This window comes from Nematolebias whitei, chromosome 18 (assembly GCF_014905685.2).
Source record: "Nematolebias whitei isolate Nwh7 chromosome 18, NemWhi1, whole genome shotgun sequence".
NCBI lineage: Eukaryota > Metazoa > Chordata > Actinopteri > Cyprinodontiformes > Rivulidae > Nematolebias > Nematolebias whitei.
In genome coordinates, this window is record NC_056515.1 from 33651220 (window position 1) to 33674830 (window position 23611).

General features: G+C 38.3%; 1 protein-coding gene across 1 annotated transcript in view; it reads left to right on the top strand.

Moving 5' to 3' along the window:
• Nucleotides 1–476: 476 nt before the first annotated feature.
• Nucleotides 477–23611, top strand: part of LOC119424568 (poly [ADP-ribose] polymerase tankyrase-1) — a gene marked incomplete in the record, with an annotated part of 90613 nt that continues 67478 nt past the window's right edge. The window contains 4 exon segments of the mRNA XM_037692056.1: nt 477–968; nt 2471–2586; nt 4029–4137; nt 10205–10300. Of these exon segments, the coding sequence (XP_037547984.1) occupies nt 485–968; nt 2471–2586; nt 4029–4137; nt 10205–10300 (805 nt within the window).

Genomic DNA, 23611 nt, shown 5'->3' on the forward strand with positions numbered 1-23611 from the left:
TACATTGTTGTGCAGTGCTCATTTAATTTTTTACCTTTTTACTAACTTTAAAAATGCAATTTCACTGTAGTCATACAAATGGCATAATTCTATTCTATTCTATTAATAAAATACAAAGTAATGCATTTTCATTTGTCCAATTCTCGTTAGTTTGTACTGTATTCTCAAGTTAAAAAGGAATAAAGTAAACTTTCTATTGACTTAACGTTTACCTGCGATTTTCTTTTAACTCTTCAAAATAAATAAAATGAAAATAACAGAAAACAGTGTTCGATATCTATTTAAAACATACTTGAGATTGGTGTGATGCTACGCCTATAATATTATTTTTTATTGATAATTGTATTTTGATAGTTAAGTTAATTATTTCTGAGTTTCAGTCCAGCAGCTGAGAGAGCGGTGCTCCTGACCGGAAGTTAGCTTTTCCAGACAGGAAGTTGTCGGCGGTGTTTTTGTTGCTAGTGGGGACTGTTGTGTTGTGAAAATGGCGACGCCTCGTCGCTCCTCTCAGCAGCAGCAGAGCTCCCAGCTGTCTTCACCGCCCCGCGGGGCCTCTCTCCCCGCCACCCCGCCCGGCTCTCCCCCGGCTCCTGCCGAAGATGCCACCCCGCTTCCCCGCGGCTTAGCGGTAATGGAAAGCGTCGCTGACGGTGAGGCAGCGCCGACCTCTCCCACCACCACCTCCCCAGCTTTGGCCCTCACGTCCAGCAGCAGCAGCGGCGGTAGCAGCGCTAGCTCCCCGACCACCACGGAGGGGAGCGAGTCCAGTCCCGGCTCCACGCCCGACTCCAGCGGCTGCAACCCGGCTGTAAACCCGTGCAGCGGCGGGGCTAACGGGGCTTTCAGGGAGCTGTTTGAAGCCTGTCGAAACGGAGACGTTTCCAGGGTGAAGAAGATCGTGGATGCGGTGAATGTGAACGCCAAAGACATGGCTGGGCGCAAATCAACGCCACTGCATTTTGCTGCAGGTAAAAGCAACAAATACAACACTTTTAAACAAATTCAATCAGTTTGGGCTGCTGAAAGGACGCACAAACAGGATGCAAACCGTAGAACGGGATTTAATTTATCAAACAATGTTAGCAAACATACAAAGTGATAACATTAAGTCCAATAGTATTTGCTTTTATTAAGTTTAAACTTTAGATTGGCTTGCTTTATATATATATATATGTATATGTATATATATATATATATCAATTTAACATTATATCACCTAAATCTGACTTTCTTTATTGTAATCAGATGCAGTTTTAATCAATTTACATGTCTTGTCCTCAGTCTCGTCTGAGTTTAAAAGCAGAGCATTAAGGCTCATCCAGGTCGTTATGTCTTTAAGATATGTGGATTCATTGGGCTTCATGGACAAATATAACTGTATCATCAGCACAACAATGAAAATGTATCCCATGTTGTTTAATAACTTTGCCTAGTGGAAACGTATATAAAATAAAGAGTATTTGTCCAAGCACTGAACCCTGAGGAACTCCATGGCTAACTTTGGTGTATGAAGAAGATTCTTTACATTAACAAACTGGAATCATATTCAGATAAATACGATTTAAACCAATTTAGAGCTGTTCTTATAATCCCAATATCATATTCAAGTATCTGTGTGATTAACTGTGATTAACTGTATCAAAAGCAGCACTGAGGTCTAACGGTTTAAACTGTTTAGGTTTAAAGTTTTATAAAGTTGCGTAGTGTTGAAAGGCATACAGATGGCTTGTTGAGACAGTTTGTCCTGCAGCAGGTACTGGTAAATTATCTCAATGGGACATATCAAATTGCATCCAGAAATAAACGCTCATATGCAGAAAGATAAGAGCGCATCGATCAATAATGGAACGAAAAAAATAGATAAATAGCCATTCTTGAATAAATAAATCCTCCACCAGACTCTGTTGCATGTTGTTCTTTAACCAATTTAAAACAGCAACCATGTAAACAGCATGCACATCTGTTTTACATCTGCTTTCTCAATAGCACTCGCTGCAATGCAATAAAGACCAGTCACACAAAAAAATTAAAGTAAGAAATAAAATTTGCACGGTTTTTTCCTCACACTGATTATTTTTGTGCCCTTAAATAAAAAAAAGAAAAGACGTAAGTAAAATTAGTGAAAAGATGCCGTCTACCACATGCGCTTGTTTACCTGCAGAAACAGCCGAAAGGACTGAAAACAGGTTACATGGAAGAGATGTTTGAGTTGGACAAGTCAAATTATTTTTGTACGCTATAACGATTGGATATGTTGAGGAAAATATTCAGAAAACCAAACCTGCATTTCAGAATTGCATATCAGTACATCTGGAGGAAACCCTTTCGAACTGCACCATTTCATACCTCAGGATAACTTTTCATGTTTGATTTTATAGTTTGCAACAAGTCCCTTGAAAAGTAGTATTTCAAATACCAAATCTGACCATACAGCCGAAGCATTAGTCTTTTCTGACTGCTTTTGTTTCAGGTTTTGGTCGGAGAGACGTGGTGGACCACCTGCTTCAGACGGGCGCCAACGTGCACGCTCGAGACGACGGCGGTCTGATCCCGTTGCACAATGCCTGCTCCTTCGGTCATTCTGAGGTCAATTGGAACTCCTAAATCCATTTAATATGTTAATACTTCCGCAAATAATAAAATATGAGACGGAGAGATGCCAAGTCTTAAAGTAATACTAGATTTAAGGACGTAGAAAGGTGATGCTGTGGTGTTACTATAAAATGTTGTGAATTCTCCTGTTGATCTGTAAAAATCTGGTCTGTAAGCTCAACCGACGGTTCTAAACATTTACTCTCACTCTTGCTTTAATATTCCGCTCGTGATGTAACAAGCGGATGCTAATGATTATCAGTGACAGTTGCAGTAATGCTTATCCTTTTGGTTCTTTATTATTAGAGATATTATTATCCATATCCCCATTAATTAAAGGATTTCAGAAGTTTGTTGGAACTCTCCCATAAAGTCTCACTGATATCAAGCAGCTGCTGAAGCGTTTCAGAGCCACACGCTCAGAAACGTTTTGTTTAAATGCATCTCATTGACGATTAGCTCATTGATCAATGGGACTGCACAAGCTGTAACAAGTTGCAACGAAGCTGCTTAGCTGAACTTTGGAAGCAGTTATTTATCTTGTCTTTTATTAAGGTTTATTTTTTAGCTTAAATTGGTGATACAATGTGGCAGCAGCACTTTAAGATGAGGGCTTTAAATGGATGAAGCATGGTAAAACAGTATTCAGGAATTTCCTAAAGACACAATTGAAGTGCCTGATAGGTCTGTCACGGTAACAAATTTTGCTTGGCGATAAATTGTCTCAGAAATTATTACGATAAACGATAATATTGTTTGAAATTTGACGATAATTAGTGATTGTCAAATTTAAGAAGAAATGTTGGTTAATTTTGTGTGTTGTACCCTCTTTTGACCACTGGATGGCAGTATAAGACCGTTAGAACTGAAGGATGGATAGTGAGGGAGCAAGCAGTGTGTCTCTTTAAGAAAAAGAGGAGGGAGACCTCTTGACGTGACATGGGCGGTCTCGCGTTCTTGTTTTTCGGTTCTCTAAATGGCAGACGCTCTGTGTGGTTTGAGCTCTTAAGCGTAGCATAAAAAACGAGATGGATAATTTTCATTTATCATGCGATTAATTGATTTATTGTTTATCGCAACAGGCCTAATTGAATGAACTACTCTGCTGAGTCTTTCAAAGAATCTGCATAGATTTATTCTTAACAAAATCAATTTTTACCATTTGAACATTGATTCAGAATATTCCATGTCTGCAGTGCATGTAAAAATAGATTTTACCTCATATTCACCTATTGTTTAGTGATTTAACAGTCACATCCTGGACATCTATTTCTGTGGTTTACACAAAATCCTATTTTTATTGAACTATTATTCTTTTTTTTTTACCATTTGTTTTTATAAATAAGACCTCAAGACCTTAAAGATTTTTGTCTAGCTGTGAGAAAGGAGTAATTTTAGGAGAAATGTGATGTATGTTTCTGTCAATCTTGTTTCAGGTGGTCTCCTTACTTCTGTGTCAAGGCGCTGACCCGAACGCCCGAGACAACTGGAACTACACACCGCTACACGAATCTGCTATCAAAGGCAAGATTGACGTCTGTATAGGTGAGCAACCAAAAACGTCCGCCTGCAGCTGTAAAAAAGCAGTTTGTCGTGCTTGTGTAGTGGTCTTATACTATACTGCCACACAAAATGTATGTTAACATATCTTAAAGAAGTTCAAGGTTTGGGGGTTTTAACTTGATTTCTTTTTTGCCCTCTAAATTTGAAGCAGTCGGTCGTTTGAGGAGAGCAGCACTCGTTGCCACGGCAGCACTCCAGTCTCGCGTCATTCCTTTGGGCACAATGAAAGCCCCCTGGCTCTGCCTAGATGTAAATACAGGGTCTCATTTTCATTGTTAAGGCGGTCGCTAATTTTTAGGTATTGAACTGTGCATTGGCATTTACTTTAAATGTGTTTCTGTTGCTGTGTGCGTGTGTGTTAGGAGGCGAACGTAATCACACATTGATTTTTGAAACCGTAATGAGCCACATACTTTTACCCCCTTCTGATTAAAAACAAAGCAACAAATATCCTATAAAATGCAATTTACTGTGCTAGTGCTTACACTCAGTTGCCACACATGAGGAAAAAAAACAAAACAAAACATTGATTTCTTAGTCTTACTGGGATTGCACATTAGGATTACAGAGGGTGGTTCAACAGCTTGGCTCGGGTGTCTGGAGCTTCGGTTTACAAGGGCTTCGGCTTTTGTTTGGACACATCTGACATCCCATCTAGTTATCTGTCAATCTGCAGCGGAATAAACGTGTCTGACCGGAGCAAGCTGTCTGACAACAGGACATTTCCAGAACAACAGGTGCACTTTGAGAAAGGATTATACTGTTTCAGTTACTGACAGCTTTGATCCGTAACTACAGATGTAGTATCAATAAGAAGTTCCTGCAGGATTGTCTCTTTTGCGTCCTTGTGGTTGGATGTGGTGCATATTAAACAAACAGCTGTCGTAATAGTGTCACTTTGCTGGAAGTGCTGAAAACAACAAAGAACTTTTGCTGTCTTTTAGTTTTGTCACAGTCGTTGCAGCTGAGCACTGCAGAACCCTGAACACTGCACAGCAACAGAAGGGCTTCTGGTCATCCTTGTTATCAAAGTTAATCGATTTATCATAATTACAAATTAGACTATGTAAAATGCATCTTCATTTATTTATGTTTTTTTTGTTGTACTAATGCTAACATTCCATTTTTTGAATATTACTTGAAATGAAAAGTAATTAAAATATCTCACTAAACTTTTGAAATATATAGAAATTAGAAAACAGAAATGCCCTTTTTTTAGTCTTTATGGCTGAATTTAGTTTTTTCTTCGGATATCCATGATCTACTGCCATGCTAGAATTTAAGCATGCTACGTAGCACCTACCAAGATGGTTGCACACATTCTTGCCTCGTTAACATAAGCTTCACTATGTTTGGTCATTCCAGAGTATTTCAATGTAAATAAACATGCAAATAATTGTGTTGTGCAAAATTTCTGGCCATGTAACGGGTTTTAAAACACCATTTAGTTAAGCCTGTCGCGATAAACAATAAATCAATTAATCGCATGATAAATGAAAATTATCGACCTCGTTTTCATTTATCGGCTTTGTTTCTTCGTGTCTCTCTCTTTCTACCGAAGACACCGGAAGACAAAAAGCTCAACTCCGGTGCTCTTCACTGACCCCTCCCTTTCTCTTTTTCTGTTTTAACCGTCCAAAATCGCATTTTTGGATGGTTAAAAGCAGCTAAGCTAACCGGCCAACCTCAGGGGATAAAACCTCCGTCTTGTCAAAGTTCCAAAATTCACGGTTGAAACCTGTGCCTTCTTGTAAAAAGTTTTTTTTCTGCAAAAAGAAGCACAAAACTTGTTTACTGTTTTTTTTTATTAAAAGCTTTGTGTGAAAAATGCTATGCTAAAGAGCTCAAACCACACCGAGCGTCTGCCATTTTGAGAACCGAAGAGAGACGGCTCATGTCACGTCAAGGAGCCTCCATTCCATTTTTCTTAAAGAGACACGCTGCTCGCTCCCTTACTATCCATCCTTCGGTTCAAACAGTCTTATACTGCCATCCGGTGGTCGAAAAAAGGTACTGCACTCAAAACAAATAAACATTTCTTCTTAAATTTAACAATGATTTGACAATAACCAAATTTCAATTGTTTATCACAATAATTTCTGAGACAATTAATCGCCCAGCAAAATTTGTTATCGTGACAGGCCTACATTTAGTCAAACAAATTAAATTGTTGAGATTGGAGTTGTTTTAGATGGTAGCAATCCTCTTCGATATTTCCTTACTTAGACTAAAGCTTGTCTGGTCAGAATTAATTTATATTTTTTCAAACTGAGGCCATTAATTGGACTATTTGCAACAAATAAGAACCTTTTCCCAGTAGATTATTTGATTGGTCATAACCTTCCCACAGTTTCCCTATCCAGAAAATCAGAACTATTGCTTTTCTGGAGTTGACAAAGTCAGTGTGTGAAAACTGCAAGGCTCGTGTTGATGATGCGTAATTAAAATGTTGTTATATGTTGTTCCCGTTAGAGGAAAACGAGAGCTTCGACTTCTAAACCATTATCTGATTTTGAGGAAAGGTGATGGCATAAAGTTGGTGTAAACATCAAATGTTTGAGGTCGCATTTCAAAGATGTGAGATAATGTGAAAATCTGGCCCCCTCAGGGCTGTAAGGTTCATCAGTGCTTTATTTCTTCCCTCTTCCCTCCGGCACTAAAATCTAGCATGCACATTTCTACTCATCACTCCTCTCCTGGATGTGAATGTCCTTGACTGCAGTAAAGGGGGGGGGGGGTTTGGAAAATGGTTTCACTTTTTTTTTTTATAGTATTTTTGCAAGTTTAAAAAAAAAAAAAAATCAGGTTGTTTTCTTCATTTCACATTCTTTAATCACTGGGGAGGATTTTGACAAATCTTGACCATTTTTCTGCAAAATTATTTTAGTTAAACCATCACAGTCCTCTAAATCAAGCCAGTTTTTAATAAGTCTGCATTGTTTATGACTACACAGGCAAACTAAAGCATGCAAACAAAAAGAAAAATCTCTATACTTGCAGTAGGATTGTGATCTGGCCAGAGTTTTAGCAGCCTGTCGTCCTGCCAGGCTAAAGATTTAAGCAACAGATCGGGAGTTAACTCGGGACAAGCTGTCCTCATTGAATAAACAAATCCGTCGCCACAACTGCATCTTTTCAATCTTTTATTTTCCAGGATTTCTCCTGTTCTTGGCAAGATTGTTAAATATTTTTGATAAGCACATACATTCTGATTGGTGTCTGTTTGTTTCTCTCTACCCTGAAATCTCTACTTGTTTCTTTTTTTATTTATTTATTTATTTACATAATCACCTCACAATTATAAGAGCTGATGCTGATTGTTTTGCATAATCTTTTGAATCATTTTCCTTCACCTGTTTAAAAATAGCTACATAAAACCGCTAGCTACATCTTATACTCATCACTAATTCCACATCGTTTTCTGCTGTTAGATTAATTAATATAATATTTCTGGTTATAATGACAAAAGATACTATTGTGAAATGTGCATTATTTAAGCCACAACCCTAATGGGGAAAAGTTCTGAATGTCCTTAAAGCATTCTGTTAATGCCTCAGCTCATTTTCATTTTGTTGTTGATTACTTTTTGTCTTTAGTTTTTTTTTTTTTCCAAAGTCATTTGTAATGTAACCACAGATTCAAAGAGCCTAAGGGAAAATCTTTAAGCAGCTTGTTTTGCACATGAAAGATTTTAATTATTAGTTGTTAAAAAAAAGAAAAAAAAAGAAATGATGACATAGTTCCTATGATTCAGAAGCTAGGAGCTGCAAATAATTGGCATTTTAATTTTCAATGGAAAAAAAAGAACATCAGTTTTGCTTGATATTTATCTGCCAGTCTCTGATGAGACACTTTTAGAAAACTAGTCTATATATATATATATATATATATATATATATAAGTTTATTTAAATAAGCATCCTTCTGCGTTGTCACAAATATTGCTCTCTCCCAGAAGAGAGCAAATCTGACACTGTTACAAAAAACTAATCCTGCACCACAAAACAGGTTGCCGTACTTTCCGCCGTACACATCGCACTGCCTTATAAGTCGCATTAGTTCAAAAATGCCTAATAAAGTGGAAAATAACATAAATAAGTTGCATCTATTATGTGTCACTGCTGATCACCCGGATATGTGGACCGGCGTTGTGCCAAAAATCGATTGGCTGCCAAATGGAGGCCAAGGAAGCATGCACGGAAGGACTTTAACAAGAGTTCAACAAGATTAACACTTAAAAACAATTATTTGTTTGCTCGACATTATAGTAAAGGTGTCTCTCATTTGAACTTTTCCTTAATAAATGCACTTTAATGGTCAAATCAGCTGCATTTTGCCTGAGTGGCGCGGCAAAATTCAGCTGATTTGACTTTTGCTCCAGGAGTTCCAGAGCGAGACGAAGGTGACTCTATGGCAAGCCAAGTGTCTCATTAATAGCCACTTTTACCTATTAATGAGACACTTGGCTTACCATATTAGTTGAGTGCCCTCTAGTGGCTGCAAATGGTAGTGTTCAGTATTTTCCATGTCAGAGTGAATGAAATTGTCAGATCTCAACCAAAATTCGGGTTATAAATATTGAGAAAAAACGTATTTTAGTAGCTTCATTGTATAAGTAGCAGTACCTCAAATTTATGCAAAAAGGTGCAACTTATACAGCAAAAAATATGGTATTTATGTTGTTCAGTGGAGCTTTAGCAGCTATTATACGATCATTAAAGACAAACATGTACTCGGATTTAAAAACTATCTAAATAAAATAATACACCCAGAGTGAATTGTAAATAGCTCACCAGTTTTATTGTTGGTGAGTTGGTGTTACTTTTTTAGACTGTCATTCCTGTCTGCATCAGGATGAGCTGACGTTTACCTCTTCATCATGTGCAGATGAGGTGCAGGAGGAACAGCTGCAGAGCTAAATCATATTTTTGTTGCGAGGTGACAAATGTCTGCATAATTCTCAGTGCAGGATCATTTTTATTTGCTCATGCATGTGCGCATAATATACGCCTGGTCGTCTCCTTTGCTTCTCTAGTGGGTTCCAGCAGTTTAGTGTGAAGCGTGTCGGAGTCAAAGGGCATGTGCACAGGGAGCTGCTCAGCAGGCACTGCACTGGGGAGTGAGGTGGAGAGGAAGGCAGTGAGAGAATTGACATCGGTGCCCTCAGAAGAGCTAATTTACAACAAAACCGAGCGCAGGCAGAGTTTGTTATTCAGCTCATACCTGTTTGCAAGGCACAGAACTCTTCTCTTCTGAATCTCATCCCCCTTTCCCCTTTTCACCCTTTTCTTTCTGTTCTCCCCTCTCACTACTGTCTCCGTTTCAGTCGATCCAATCCCCTTGTTTTTGCTCTTCGTCCTCTGTCCTCTCTCTGTCCCCATCTCCTCCATACCTCTCTCTCTCCTCCCTTCCTCTCTTCTCATCTTCCTCTCCGCTGCATCGCTCAGTCAGTTGGAGAGGCGAGAGTCTCTCCACTCGCACCGCCTCGCTGCTGTTTACTGCTGCCGATGCCCCGATTAGCTGTAGTCTCCAGCCTCTTCCTCCCGCATCTGTTTGTATCCATCCTCTCAGTCTGCTCTGAAGCTTCACCCCCCTGTCCGTCTCGTAGGAGTGTGATGTGTTTTGTGGCTTGCCACATTGCCTTTCAATCAGGTTCACTGTGTTTTTTATTTGAATTTTTTTGCCGTGGCGTGTAGCTTTCACTGCCTCCCGTTGTGGCATGTCTGTTTATGTCAGCGGCATGGCTCGCGGGGCAGTTGAGGGCAGCCGGGGGAGCAGCACTAGCAACAGAGGAGGAGCAGCTGGAGGAGGAAAGAACCATGAAGCAGGACACACAGAAACGCTGCCTGGAGGTCCAGGAGACACGACCAGTGGAAGCAGAGGGAGAGCAGAAGATGAAACCGGGGAGAAAGGAGCAGGTTCAGGCAGAGCGGTTTATGGGAGAGGAGGAGCAGGAGGAGGAAGGGGACTGGGTGGAGGTGTTTGTCGAGGAGTTTGTTTGTCAGTTCAGGAGCTCAGCTACTGTCTGTGTCTGCCCTGTTGTTGTACAGTGTTACTGCAGCACGGAGCTGACCCCAACATCCGCAACACGGACGGCAAGTCCGCCCTGGATCTGGCTGAACCGTCTGCCAAGGCTGTGCTCACAGGTCAGTCCTACGACACACACACACGACATCCAGGCTCTCTTCGAATCACACGCTCTACATTTAATTTCAGTTTTATTCACTTTTCTGTTTCTGCGTATTTCCACATTATTTTCCCACAATTTTCAATCAGTTTCCTATTTTTTTTCAAGGCTGCAGGCTGTATCACCTTTTCGTGTTTGATCTATCACACGCTCATTTTGCAAGGCAGCACTTCTCTTGTACTCAGAGTGCACCGTACACGCTGTGGCCACAATATTTTTTATTAATATTTTGCTCTTTGCCATTTTCTGCAGCTTCAATGGTTCTGCTTTCACAGTTTTTTTTAGTTTTTTTTTTACTCTTTTTGGCTGAAACTGCTCTTATTGGTTAGTGACTCGATAACGCTATTATTGTGGTGTTTTTGTTTGTTTGCAATACTTTTTGTGTTCTCATGTTTTCCTCTCATGCTTGACTCACTCTTTTGAAATGCTGCAAACGTGAAGCAAAAAATACATTTAAAAAAAAGTTCAGAAATACACATTTTATTCATTGGTTTGTGTTTTGGGCCTGAAATATTATTACCACTATCATAGGCACCTGATTAGTGAAGAAATTGGAGCACCCTTCCTTGCAGGGGTGCAAACTGGTGTTTCTGCTCCCCCATTTTAGAGCAATAAGACAAAAGCAGGTGGAGTAGTACTATATTAAAAATAACCACCACATTTTGCATTTTGCCGCCTATCTCAGCTTTGAATTGATTCAGTCTAGTTAGAAGAGCACTGGCAAAGTTCAGCTGTGGAAATGTAAAAGAGAACTAATGTCGTTTTTTTAAGTATTTAAACTGTACTGCATTTTTTTCTGTCGCAAATCAAACACGATAGAGTAAAAACTTGAATGACATCATGTGAAAGTTATTCTCAAGTTTACTTAAAGTGGGAAATAGTCTTTCTCAAGTAAAAAAAATAAAGTAAATATGGCCTAAATAGAAAAGTTTTGTAATTGTTTACACTCGTTTTATTCAGTCATGGTTTGTTTAAAAAAAAAAAAACCTTGAGCTTTATGGGGTTTTGAGCTCAGTTCACCCAAATACAGTATATGTATAAAGGCATGACGCAATATCCATTACACACCATCCTGTCATATCGTGTCAGAGTCTGTGGTTCCCCCATTTTATAACACAACATGACTTATCTGTTGTTTATTCATTTATTTTTTTTCTCCAGGAGCACCCTTCCAGCAAAAAAAACCTATAAATCCATCACAGGGCTTGAATAGCCATCAAGAACCACTTAAATTTTTCAATAAATCTCATGCCTATTACTTGATCTTTATGGTGTTTTAATTGCACCTGAAAGCATTATTTTCCCCCAGCTCATAAAGTTCTCATTTATTACTAAATGCACAAAGCTTAGTAATAAATGTGTGTGAAATGTGTAGAATTCCCTATCACTTCTTTCAAAGGTAATGTATATAAACAACATCATGACCAACGATGCCAACCATTGCTGACCCCATTTAGAGATGTTTTGCTGTAGTTGTACCGTATTTTCCGCCGTACATGTCGTTCAGTCCAAATATGTCTAATAAAGTGGAAAAGTCCTTAAATACGTTGATTTGCCGTATACGACGCATCTATTATGTGTCACTGCTGACGCATCGCATTTGTTACGCATTGCGCTTGTTACGCGCCACTGCTGACAACTCGTATATGTGGGCCGGTGTTGTGCCAAAAATCGATTGGCTGCCAAATGGTAGCCGTGGGAGCGTGCATGGGAGGACTGTAACAAGACTTTAACATGATTAACACTTAAAAACAATTATTTGTTTGCTCGAAATTATAGTAAATGTGTGTCTTAGTTTAACTTTTGCTTATGCACTTTGATGGTCAAATCAGCTGTATATCAAAAGCCGATATGTGGAAGTAGGAACGCGCAGAGGGACAAGTCGCTGCTCATTTCTTAGAAATTTAGCAAGATAAGCACCTAAAACAATTATTTGTTTGCTCGACATTATATTAAAGGTGTGTCTCCGTTGAACTTTTCCTTAATAAATGCACTTTAATGGTCAAATTAGCTGCATTTCGCCTGGGCAGCGCAGTGAATTGAAGCTGATTTGATGGTTGCTCCAAGCGAGCAGAACAAAGGTGGCAGACTATGGCAAGCCGATTGTGTCATTAATAGCCATTTTTACTACATGACACAACAGCATGCCATACTACTCAAGTGCCATCTAGCGGCTGAAAATGGTAGTGTTCAATATTTTCAGTCAGAATGAATGAAAACGTTCATATCTCAGTCAAAAATTGGTTTATAAATATGTTGCTTCGGCGTATAAGACACAGGGTATGCAAATTATGCAAAAAACGCGACTTATAGGGTGAAAAATACGGTAAATCAAAAATATCAATGAAGTCATTGTTCCTTTTAAAATAGAGGAGGGACACGTGAACCATCTTTGTGACTGAAACTCCTGCCAGTTGTGCCTCAACAATAAAAACTCTTTCAGATTCAATCAAACCTTTTTTTTTTCCTTGCTTTTGTGAAACATTATCAGAATTACCCAGGTTGTTAGGAGTCTCATTGTGTGCATAAGTCCCCTGCCATCGCTGTTCTGTTTAGTCAGGCTTTCTTTTAAATTTCAACTTGTTTAAATAACGACGAGCACTAATTACCTAAACTATCATTCTGCCATGCTTTGTGCCATTCTGGAGAAACCTTGTAATTGTAATTACTGTAGGAGGTGATGCGTTTAATGCAATGTTCTTAGAGACTTTATTACTGGAGAAAGAGTCAAAGTTTGTTAAAAGCTGTAGAAACTTTTAGTCAGGCTATTTGAGTTAAAACATATGGTAGATGCTATATATAAATATAGGATGGGTATGATTATTTGCATGGTCTGTCTTCTGTTTTACTGTAAAGAGCTGCTTGAGCCTCTTCTTTCTTGTCCTTCATCTGGAGTTTGAGGGGCTTTGCTCTGTTCTTCCTCTCTGCCGCAAGCCAGCACAGCTTCCAGCTTCCGTGTGCGACGATGAAAGCTTACATTGAGCCATAAATTAGCTATACTGCTCAGCAAAATCCAACAAGCTGTTCTCAAAATGTTAAACTATATTTATTGTTAGAAGTGGAAAATAGAGTAGGAAAAAAAGAGACTTGTTTAAAGGTATTTTAAAGCGTCTATGCTGGATGCAGTTGAACATCATCAATCAGGTTGAGCATCAGAACAGTACAGAGCGGTGTTGACTTTGTTCAGGCTTTTACTCAGGTGGTTCCCTGAAACGCTTGGCTTTTTAACGTCTTTACACAACCAGAGGTTTGTTCAGACTGCTGCTTCAGTCTGCTGCATCAAACGCGACTGCTATTCATGTCACACCGAAGGAATAGACTCACGAGCGCAGCTCCCATTCTCATGTCAAGTATTTGATGACAAGATATACCCCAGAGATGTGCTTCGTAGAATAGTTTGCTGAAGTACTTCGCTACATTGTTGATCTGGTGTGTTGGGATTTCATGGTGGACTAAAGGCCATCAGTGTTGCGCTGCATTACAATTTGGCAATAACTGTATCAAATAAGAGAATAAGAAATAACTGTATTTGCCCACACTGCCAAAGGTATCAAAAGCTGGCTATGTAATATTCTACTTTTCTGAGACGCATGCTTTTGATTTTTCATTATTTGTAAGCTGTAATCATCAAAATTACAAGAAACAATTGCTTCAAATATTTCACCATGTGTAATGATTGTATTTAATGAGTTTCACTTTCTTCAATGATTGACAAAAACAATTGAACTTTTTCACAATATTCCTATTTTTTCAATCACTTTGTAGGATATGGCTTAAAGATCAAGTAATTTTTTGGAGTGGCATGAATTAATTTTTTTTTTTTTTTTTTTTTATATTTAGGTATTGTTTTGGAACTGTTGCATAACTTTTTATGTTTTGAACATTAACACTTAGCCACCCCAGCATCTCCTTTCAAATGCTATTATCTAATGACATAAAACTGTATTTGGTCTGAGTCATGTTTGTTAGACTGAAGCTTTGAAGAGCTTCTTCATATCATCAAAACCAATCTGGATTTGATCTGTTGAAAACACTTGGACAAAACAATGCCTTCAAATATAACTTTAAAGTAAATAACTGCATATATTTCCAAGCTGTGTTGCATTTCTACATCTTTAAACTTGCCAGTTCAAACATTGCCTTGGCATCTGATGCATGTATGAGTGAAGTTTCTAAAACAAAATGACACATTGGTTAAAAAAAAAAAAGACATTAAATCTATAAATACATCGCTTTGGCATATAAGTCGTAGGGCATGCAAGTTATGCAAAATACCACGACTTATAGCGCGAAAAATACGGTACGTTATTTAGAAAGGCTGTACAGTAACTGACCATAATCTTCAGTTTTGACATGGTGGCATTGCGTAGCACTGTATATTTAGAGCAGTTGTGCACCAAACAGCCTGGAAAATCATTTCACCAGTCTGTGTTTTAAGTAAAAAAAAAATAGTAATGATGTGAGAAGTCTCAGGGGAGCTAACATGGGGCTCACCGGGAGAACCTTTCTTTACATCCATCGTCTCTGTCGGCGTCGATTGATCTTTTTCTGCTTTTTCAGGACAGAAAGCAGTGATTAGGACACTTTCATTAAGTTGAGTCTGACCTTGAAGACTCTTGGATCTCATGATCTCTCTGTCGTTTTTTTTTTTTTTAACCTCATCAATTATTCTGCTATTTAATTAGCCTCCAAGTACAGCGTTTTCTTCCTCTGTTCCTCTTCGTTCTATCACTCAGCCTCCACTCTCCCTCTCTTTTTCTCATGCAGTTCAAGCTTTTTTGGTCTTATCCACTGAGGCCTATATTCAGTAATAAATATCACTGCCAAAACATGAAAAACTGATCTTTAAGGATATCTGTTGTTTTGCTGAATTTCACCAAAATGCTGCAATTTTAGTAACAAACGATGGATGCCAAAAATATCCATCTGCCTCTGTTGAGGATAATTTATGTGTTTAGGTCTTTGAGCATGTTTTATTCCTCTCTGGTAAGTTCTTTCTGTTGTTCTTGTCGCCATCTTTAGTGTTAAACTCTCACACGTCATTTACTCACGGTGGCTCAGTTGGTAGAGCTGTTGCCTCTCGGTGAGAAGGTCGCCGGATCGAATCCTGACCGGGGTCCTTTCTGAGTGGAGTTTGCATGTTCTCTCTGTGCATGCGTGGGTTTTCTCTGGGTGTTCTCCCCCAGACCAAAAACATGCATGTTAGGCTGATTGATAACTCTAAATTATTTGCCTGTAATTAAACACATAAAAATGCCGTTAATCTCTGGACAACTAGACCTTTGCTGTTTTTATGGCCTTCACTGCACCTGGTTTAAGACTATATTCTGAATATAAAGATGACCCTAGCCTGACTGTGTGACTGGATAATAAGTGAAAGCAGTGTAACAAATTAATGAGGGGGGGTTTTTGGTTGCAGGAGGAAGTCAGAATATCTGGATTTCATAGACAAAAATCAGACTTCTCACCAGTTTAAACTTCTCAATAATAAGTCCTAAAAATATGTAGTTTTGCTGAAATTTTTTGTAGTATTATTGTTAAAGTAGTACAGTTGTGGTTTGCTTTAGCGTAATACTTGGTGCTTGATCTACCTTGTGTATAAAGCTTGGTTTTGAAGGAGCAATATAAAGAACGCAAAATATAAAATTGTATTGATCCCTCCTCCAAACAGTGGGCGACAGTGCAGGAGCGAAGTCCATTTTGTCGAAGCAGTCTGTGTTCAAAACAGAGAGAAACAACACATTACGCAGCTTTCTCAATTTCCGAGGCTGTTAGCAGCATATTTAATTTATATTGGGTCAACAGAGGTCTATAAACCAATGTACCAAATGTATGGTACCAAATGTATGGTACAAATGATACCAATGTACCAAATGTACCAATCTACTGTATGACAAATAAAGAGCCTGGAATCCTTGAATCCAAATGGCTCATGTCATGTCACAGATTTTACTTGGAAGTTGTTGTTGTAATCTGAAAAATGTCAGGCACCTAAAATACTTGAAGTGTTTTGTTAAAGTCCCCAAGGCTGAATGGGATTAATCTGTATAAAGGTCGAATGATAAATGATCAATCACAGTCTGCCAACAACTTCAACTGGCCAGATCAGTTGGAGATTAAACTAAAATCTAACTTGTGCTAAAGTTGGTCAGTAGAAAAACAAGTGTCTTTTTTTTTTTTTATAGTGCTACTGCAGCACATACACCAACCTCATTAAGAGTGGTCATTGTCGGCACATTTATAACTTAACTGTATCTTCCAAAAGTAGGGTCTTGAGAGGTTGGCTCACTTAAACCACAAACACACAGCCGAACATACGGCAAGATGAATCCTCACATAATTATACATTTTCCGATAACCTACTGGTCTAGCTAGGGAGAGACTGCAAATATTTTGCCTCTTCTTTAAACTTTATGTCTCGGGGTTTTTTTTTGTAAACAAAAGAACATCTGTAGTTTTTTTCCCTCGGCATCTAGAGTTGGACATCAACCTTACTATAAAATAAAATGTATGCTTTCAGAGCTTTAACCACTTTCATAGTGTGTAACTTTGAACTTTCTTTCTGGAAGCCCACAATTAGGACAGTAAAAAAATAAAATAAATAAATAAATATATATATAATTAACATAATATTGTGAACAAATAAACAGGGGGAAGAGAAACCAAAGCAGAGAGAGTGGCAGTCCATTAGCTGCTGTTAATTACCTCCGATTGGTATTCAACGACTAACGACTAGCTACTTCTTAGCCTCAGAAAGATCGATTCTCCAATCTGGACCTAAATCAGCTCTGTCTTACACACACACTTGCACGTACATAAATTTGTGTTCAAACTCAATTTTTTTTTCTTTATTGTCACTAATGAGACATGCGAACACTGTAACTTGGAAAAAGAAGCCTCATTTATTTAAACATTTTTTCAGGAGGGGTTACACTCCCACAAGATATCCTTTTTAGTTGCTATTCTGCTGTCTTTACCTGGTCTCTTATATTTCATATCAATGATTGAGTACTTCATATTTCATAATGTCGATGACAAATATTTGAAAATAGATCAGCTTGTGTATAATTCACAAATGACTTTCTTGTTTTGTTGGCTTGTTTTTATCCCTAGGAAATAAGTGGTGGAACGGTTTCACCTTCTGTGATTATTTATTTTATTTGTGTAAAATGAATTCTTTTGAGTACAATGAAAAGAAGTGATGTGTTAAATTACTGAAAATTACTGCAGGCAGTATGACAAAAAGGGGAGATGTTGCCTTTCCAGGGATAGCTGGTCATTCAAGCTGAAAGAATCGTGGCGGCTGTCTCACTTGTCTCATCAGAGCTGACACGTTTCAAGACGTCTGTTCTAAATTGGAATTGACAACGCAGGACTTCAGCTTTTTGCTCCCTGAATTGATTTGATCTAAGGGAATAGACTTCAGAAGAAGACAGCTTTCTCTTTTTGCTCTCTTTGATGCAAACCTGTAGACTGACTCCGTCGTGGCTTTGGTTCGGTGTTCAGAAAGCACCAGTGTGACATTTTTACAACACCGCTACCTGTAGACTTTTAAAGACCCAGAGTTTTTGGTCATGAATCTAGCCTGCCAACTTTTCACGGTTATCTGCTTGTGCTGTGGAATGAGTTACAGACAGAAATAATAAGCTTCTACCATAAAAAAAGTGGCCACCGAGATATGCTGATATGAAGAAAAAATGAGTTGGAGGGTGTCAAAGCTGCAAAACGTAACTATTTTTTATCTCAAACCTCCAAAGATCTAAATGACCCTAACAGATTCTGGAAAACCACCAAATCTCTCTCAGGCACCCCACAATCATCTGACCTCCCATCACAACTTCTCATTAACTCTGTTCCTGTGTCAAATAAGCACGAGATCCTGAACTGTTTCATCAAACATTTTGTTGCTTCTAGTTCTTTATTTGACACAGTTACTAATGGAAGATCAGCCACTTCACTTAATAACCAAACTTGTACAAATCAAATCCCTCCTACAAGTCAACCTTCAGTTAATCATACCTTCTCCTTTTCTCCATTCTCAGTTAGTGAGGTAAATAAACTGTTAAAAGATCTTGATCCTAAAAAATCTGCAGGTCCAGATGAACTTCCACCTTATTTCTTAAGGCTGGCCGCTCATATCATCACAGTCCCTGTGACCCACATCTTCAATCTCTCCATAAGACAAAACTCCATTCCAGACACTTGGAAAACAGCCTTTGTTCTTCCTTTGCTGAAGGGAGGTGACCCCACCTCACTGAACAACTATCGGCCAATCTGCAAACGCAGACGGTTGCTGCATGGGTTTCTCTTTTGGTACAGCTGGGGGTATTGTGCTTCATCTTCTGGCTCTCAGCATATTCTATCAAGTGGAAACGTGGAACAAGTCAGATGTGTTCCCACCGCTAGTTGGAACGACTCTCCGGCACACTTTGCAGCGCACTCGCAGTTTATCGGATCTTAGCTAGCTGAACCACTTCCACACCACCAAATTAGTCTTTCCTATCTTATCTATTATGTCATCTGCTTTCTCTTTGCTTGCGAAAGCTTGTTCAGTCACATTCTGACGGTCATGGGCACTCATTTTGAAGCGAAAACTTACCGCGCGTTGGAGCTTAGCCTAGCCTAGCCTAGCCTGCTACTGCTGACTCCTTCGAGCTGTGCTGTACGTCACTACGCACTTACGTAGTTATGTTGTGGCTTTTTCTATTCAGGCTGAAACTGAAGCGGCCGCTTCAACACGAACAGAAAAAGAAATGCGTCACTGAAACGCTGTAATCATAGCGTAATGTATATCGAAATATCGAAAATGTGCTTAAAACTCATATCACAGTTATTTAATAAAATTACATTGTGATATATATTATCGATCTATTGTCCAGCCCTATGTTTACGTATGGTATTCCTGTCATTTTGTCAAAACAGGAACTGCTACCAATCTTTTTTTTTCCCCACTTCCAGACATGTTTTTATTCCTTGGAATCAATTAGGACTTGTGTCCATCTTGCGCTGCTCCTCTGACAAACACTTAATAGAATTTCCTTCTGTTTCTGTGTGATTTTAGCAAATAGGAAAAATGTGTATATAATATAACTTAATTTAAGCTGTGATCTTGTTTCTGCTGTGCTGGGATGTTGGGATATGCTTTCAGCCAACTCTTCTCCACTGTAAATAATGTGAGAAATAAACTGTTGCTTTGAGGAGCAGTCCAGAGTGGGCTGGTAGATTTAACATAGCAGCAAATTAGTGTGCACACTTTCACTAGAGCTAGCGGAGAATGATCAGATATTTTGAAGAGAGAAGGACATGTGGGAGATGAAGAGGGTTTCAGTAAAGAAAATGGGAATATAGAAGAAAAGAATGACAAGAAAGAAAGAAAACCTGAAGGGAAAGGGATGAAGATGTGCAAAGTGTTGAGTGACAAACAGACGAATTGGTGCATCTTATAGTGAAGCAAAAAAAAACACATCTAAATGAGAAGGGAGCAGAGAACAGTGTGAATAGGAGCAGCTTAATCATGCAGACAAAGAGCTGCTGTAGCTGTTTTGAAGGATTGGTCCTGGCAATGCACGCAGTAGCAAAGCCAGTCTCACACCTTATGTGCAACTTATTGTGTATAAGAGATGGAAAGTGTATTTTTCCAGCTACAAAAGCCATGTGTAGCTTTTCAGCTCCTTATCTGAGACATACTCATTGATTACCATGATGACTGGTGTTCAATTGTTCCCCTGTGATGAATGGACCTGATCCTTATTTCCTCTCAGACACTCAGTCTTTCACGCACACATGCACAGACATTTTCTTTTGCTATCTTCAAACCTATGGGAAGAAATAAAATGACCTAGCTAGAGAAGCAAAGCAAAAAACAATATATTTTTTATATAGTGTGTATGCGGTGCACTTTCAGGGTCCGCACACCCTATTTGGACATATTCCTGCAGCTGAAATTGCCTCTTTATCCACATGACTACACAGCATCACAATTCAGAGTGAAATGCAGTAGGCCACTATGCAAGTACAGACTGACAGAATTTAGTTAATGAACTCAACACTTAAGTTTTGAAGACTTGAGTACTCCAGGAAAATCAAAACTAGCACTTGATGGCTTTATGACACTATCTTAAAAATATTATTTGACATTAATAATTCTCATTGAAGGACCTCCGGAGTAATTAATCTTCAAGTTATTTAACTGGTATCAAAAGGAATTGTTGACAACAGTATAAAATTTGAAAATGTGATTAGTTGAGAGATAATTTAAATAAAAATAAAGGCCTAGTGTCCATTGAATAAATGCAGATCATCCTCTTATGTCACAGGTTTAGACTTGGATCATCTTTTGTTGAGAAAAGACAGAGCTGTAGCTGTTTTGGTCAAACCTCGAATGTAACACTATGCACAATCTTATGCAATATTGTAAAATGTCATGCCTATAATATGTGTTGTTAATAACTCTCAGGTCAGGTTGACAAATTAGCTGCAGTGACCATCTTGAATTGGACTGATTTCAAAAACTCATCAGTTGTACATGTACATTCGGTAACTTATACAGGTTTAATTAAATTATTTTAAATGGTTCATTAAGATATTTTGAAAACGGGTATCGCTGACTCCAGATAGTTAGTGGAAAATTTTAATTAAGCACTTTATGTACCCTATTTACCGCTTTACACATCGCACTGCCGTATAAGTTGCATCAGTCCAAATATGTCTGAAAAAGTGGAAAAAAACTTAAATAAGTCGCTTCACTGTATAAGTCGCATCTATTATGCGTCACCGCTGACCATCCAGAAAAATGGGCTGGTGTTGTGCCAAATATCGATTGGCTGCCACTTAAAAACAATTACTTGTTTGCTCAGAATTATAGCAAAGGTGTGTCTCAGTTGAACTTTTCCTTAATAAATGCACTTTAATGGTCAAATCAGCTGCATTTCAAAAATCGATTTGCGGAAGCTGGAGCACGCATTGTGAGGACTCGCTGTGCATGTCGTTGAAATTTAACAAGATAAGCACCTAAAACAATTATTTGTTTGCTTGACATTATAGTAAAGGTGTGTCTCAGTTGAACTTTTCCTTAATAAATGCACTTTAATGGTTAAATTAGCTGCATTTCACCTGGGTGGTGTGGCAAAATGCAGCTGATTTAATGTTTGCTCCAGGAGTTCCAGAGCGAGACGAAGGTGGCTTAGTATGGCAAGCCAAGTGTCTCATTAATAGCCACTTTTACCTATTAATGAGACACTTGGCTTGCCATATTGCTTGAGGGTCCTCCAGCAGCTCAAAGTGGTTGTGTTCATTATTTTCCATGTCAGAATGAATGAAATCGTCTGATCTCAGCCAAAAATTGGGTTATAAATACTGGGGAATAAAAACGTAAATCAGTCGTTTGGGTGAATACATCACAGGACATGCAAGTTTATGCAAAAAGGTGCGACTTATACGGCGAAAAATACGGTAATCTGTTGAAGCACATAGTCATATTTGTTGAGCTTCATTCTAAGGTACTACACAGCAGAATCTGTAAAACAGAGTTTTAGACATTTTTGTGTGAGGTTTAGCTGTCACAACCATCTTAACTGGGGTTGACTACAAAAGCTAACCAGTTGTAGATGCACTTCCAATCATTACTTACATTTTCATTAAAACCCACACAGTGGTCCATGAGATATTTTGGTCACAGTCAGGCACAGACAACGACATTATTTCCCACCTTTTAGGCAGCAGACTTTTTATTATTACTTGTTATACCTGCTGATTAATTCAATATTCTCTGTCACGATGAGTCATTAAGTTAAGCTGTGAATTCTGGTCTCTGTGTTAAGGGATCTGGTAAGATTCAGATGCAGAAAAACAAGTTAAAAATAGGAAACAAGTTTCCATTTTATTGCATGACTCTAACTTGCGTGCTTCACTCAGGAGAGCTACATTAAGTTCTAATTTTATCTATGCCAGACTTTGTTGTGTTCTTTGCTTGTAAAGAATGGTTTCGTGTTCCGGCTTAATGTCTCTGCATTTGTTCAACCAACAGAGAACTGAGTCAAATCCTCAAAGTTTGTCCTTTTTTTGTAGACATTTTAACAACTTTCTGGTTAGGGCCATTTTTAAAACAATTTCTGCAACATTAGTTTTGCTTTAACTGTTGATAAAGCTTACCGGTACTTAATGGAGGAAAAAACAAGTATACCTGGGGAAAACGTATACAAGTGCGCTCAAACACAAAGGATTTATTGAGCAAAACACTCAATTTTAGACCTTTTTAGATGTTTAAAATGATTACACTATAATCTGCACAAGGATTCTGCCAAGTCTGTATCAACTACATCCTTCTTCTGCCATGTTGGAGTCAGGAATCTTGTCTGCTCAAACCACAAGTTTTTTTTATTGTTCAGACATGCACTGTATTGTGTATCCAGTAATGTATCAAAAGGAAGTAACTCTCATGGAAATAGCTGTTTTTGTGTGTTTGGACAAGTAGACAAGTATTACTCTCTGAGGAATACTGAAAATATTCTTTAAAAAAACATTTTGTCCATAAAAGCCACACAATATTAGGATTGACTTTGTGTTCTGTTGACTAAACAAATACAAATAATTAAGGTTGGAGCACGGAGGACTATAAACAACAACAAAGTTTAATGTGGACAAATGGCCATGAATAAAATTAGATCATCATTTTGCTCCTTTGAGTGAGGCACGCAAGTTAGAGTCACGCAATAAATGTTATTTTGGTCAACTTGTTTCTCTGCATTTAGTTTGTCTCAAAGATGAATACTGGTATGGTAGTTGTGTACAATTAGTGATTCAATGAAGACCAATATATATATATATATATATATATATAATCATCTAAGGATGACGAGCACATTCTTGGCTCCAAATGGTGCCTATTCTCTAAAATAACAGTATTTTATTTTCATCAGACCATGGTATTCTGTAGCCAGACGTTTTATCTGTCTTTCATACAGATGCAACATATTTCTTTGTGTGCATTTTTATATGATGATTGATACATGGATTTTTTTTATGGTATAGTCTCCGTACATCTGTTAATTTTTTCTTGTCTAGGCCATTACTTCTGAGCCGCTGAGGATAATTTAATGAAACTTATGCGCCATCACTAATTGGAGCGTCGCATAGTCTTTTCATCACCCCCAGCTTTGAGGTCAAGGTCACTAATCAAGATCAAAAATTGCACTGGATTTTTTATTTTGTCCAGACCATTGCTATAAATAGCTGTATTGCTGTATAATAGTTTATTGATGGACATCAGTCT